General features: G+C 42.7%; 1 protein-coding gene across 1 annotated transcript; it reads right to left on the bottom strand.

Moving 5' to 3' along the window:
• Positions 1-402: 402 nt before the first annotated feature.
• Positions 403-1,767, bottom strand: LOC125812770 (uncharacterized). Its single transcript, XM_049492243.1, has 3 exons — positions 1,399-1,767; positions 1,189-1,335; positions 403-873 (listed from the first exon to the last, which is right to left on the bottom strand). The coding sequence occupies exons 1-3, from the start codon at positions 1,765-1,767 to the stop codon at positions 403-405; spliced, it is 987 nt and encodes a 328-aa protein (XP_049348200.1).
• Positions 1,768-2,145: the final 378 nt, after the last annotated feature.

Genomic DNA, 2,145 nt, shown 5'->3' with positions numbered 1-2,145 from the left:
TCCGTAAAGTCGTACACGCTCCTTAATATCTTGGCTATCCACTCATGTGATCAAACTCATAATTAAGTTCCCCATTCATTACCGGATCGCCCTATACCTCACCTAACTCATATTTCATCCATGTTTGGCCTAGGCTAGAAATTTCCAAGTATTGCTCAGAAGTTTCCTAGCCCAAATTAGTTTCCCATTGGCTTTTCCATAACGACGGGAACATGTCGTTACAATAGATACCAATTTACCCATCAGTCGTCCCCGAGTTATAAACTAGGAGAAATGGCTAAATCAAGAGTAGAGTAGTACCTAAATCGTCGAATATCTGGGAATATTTGTCTCGTATGTCCTTCTCAGTTTCCCAAGTAGCTTCCTCAATCAGATGATGCTTCTATTAAACTTTTAGGGACTTTATTCCTTGGTCCTTAGCTTACGGATATAACCATCAAGAATCGCAACCAGTTCTTCCTCATACTGAACATATTTGTCTAACAAAACTGAGTTCCACTTTATGATGTAATCTTTGTCCCCGTGATATTTCTTCAACATGGATACGTGGAACACTGGGTGGACTCCAGATAGGCTAGGCGGTAAAGCCAACCTATAAGCCACTGGCCTTATAGTGTCAAGAATTTTAAATGGCCAAATGTATCGAGGACAGAGGTTCCCCTTCTTGCAGAATCTGATCATCCCCTTTATGGGTGACACTTTTAAAATAACTTGCTCACCATCCTGAAATGTTATGTCCTTTACCTTACAGTTTACATACTTTTTTTGTCGACTCTGGGCTGCTAGACGCTTAGGTTGGATGCTTCTCCCATTATCCTTAGCATCTTTCACCAAATCAACCCCCAAAGGTTTCATATCTCTAGCCTCAAACCCCTCTCATAAAGTGCCTCGAACAGTGCCATGTCAATGCATTAGTGGTAACTATTATTATAAGAGAACTCACACAAAGGTCGGTGCTTATCCCAATGCCTTCCAAAGTCAATCACACATGCCCTCAACATGTCCTCTAACACTTGAATAGCTCTCTAACTGCTCGTCCGTCTGTCGTTGGAAGGCTGTGCTGAAAGTGAGTTGAGTACCCAACTCCTCATGCAATTTCCCCTAAAACTTGGATGTGAATTGCGTACCACGGTCCGAAATGATGGAAAGGGGCACCCTATGCAGCCTCACTATCTTCTTCACATAAACCTTAGCCAAATGCTGAGCATCATAGTCTACTCTGACTGAAATAAAGTGGGCTGACTTAGTCAGTCTGTCAACCACCACCAAAATGGAGTCAAACTTCCCCAAGGTCTTGGGAAGACCAACCACAAAGTCCATATCTATCCTTTCCCACTTATATTCAGGGATTGGCATTCACTGATGCAAACATGCAGGCCTTTGATGCTCATACTTTACCTGTTGACAGTTTTGGCACTTAGCCACAAACTTAGCTATGTCTTTCTTCATGTCAGGCCACCAATAAAGTCGTTTCAAATCTGGATACATCATGGTCATACCCGGATGAATGGAATACCACGAACAATGGGGTTTTTTCAACATCTTCTGAATCATGTCATCAACTCGGGAAACACAAATTCTTCCCCTAAAACTGAGCACACCACCCGCATCAAGAGCCGCATCTTGTGCATTGCAAGACATTATCTTCTTTCTGAGCTCATTCAAACTCTCATCCTCAAACTTCTTGGCCTTGATCTCCTTATTGAATGTGGGCCTAACCTCAATGTTGGCTAACACCCCACCTTTCTCTAAGATGCCCAACTGCATGAACTTAGGCTTCAAGGTCTAAATCTCCTTGGTGAAAGGTCGCTTGGACAGACCTAAGCAAGCTAGACTACCCATATTCACCGTCTTCCGGCTTAATGCGTCTGCATCCATATAAGCCTTACTCGGATGATACTGGATGGTAACATATTAATCCTTGAGTAACTCCATCCACCTTCGCTGTCTAAGATTCAGGTCCTTCTAAGTGAATACATGATGTAAAGTACGATTGTTAGTAAACACCTCACACTTGACACCAGAAAGCTAATGCCACCAGATCTTGAGAGCAAATACCACCGCTGCCAACTCCAAGTCTTGCATTGGGTAGTTTTTCTCATGCACCTTAAGCTACCGTGATGCATAAGGTATGACATTCTTATT

Source organism: Solanum verrucosum, unplaced genomic scaffold (assembly GCF_900185275.1).
Source record: "Solanum verrucosum unplaced genomic scaffold, falcon-dt-bn FXZP01000204.1, whole genome shotgun sequence".
NCBI lineage: Eukaryota > Viridiplantae > Streptophyta > Magnoliopsida > Solanales > Solanaceae > Solanum > Solanum verrucosum.
The sequence above is the reverse complement of the archived record's forward strand: the minus strand, read 5'-3'. Positions and strand labels throughout refer to the sequence as shown.

Excerpts from the sequence above, each read along its gene's own strand:
- LOC125812770 (XM_049492243.1), bottom strand. The coding sequence starts at position 1,767 with ATGCAGTTGGGCATCTTAGAGAAAGGTGGGGTGTTAGCCAACATTGAG. Across the intron at positions 1,336-1,398 it reads AGTGCCAAAACTGTCAACAG|TGGGAAAGGATAGATATGGA; the intron begins GTAAAGTATGAG and ends CCTGAATATAAG. Across the intron at positions 874-1,188 it reads ATGCTCAGCATTTGGCTAAG|GGGTTTGAGGCTAGAGATAT; the intron begins GTTTATGTGAAG and ends ACTTTATGAGAG.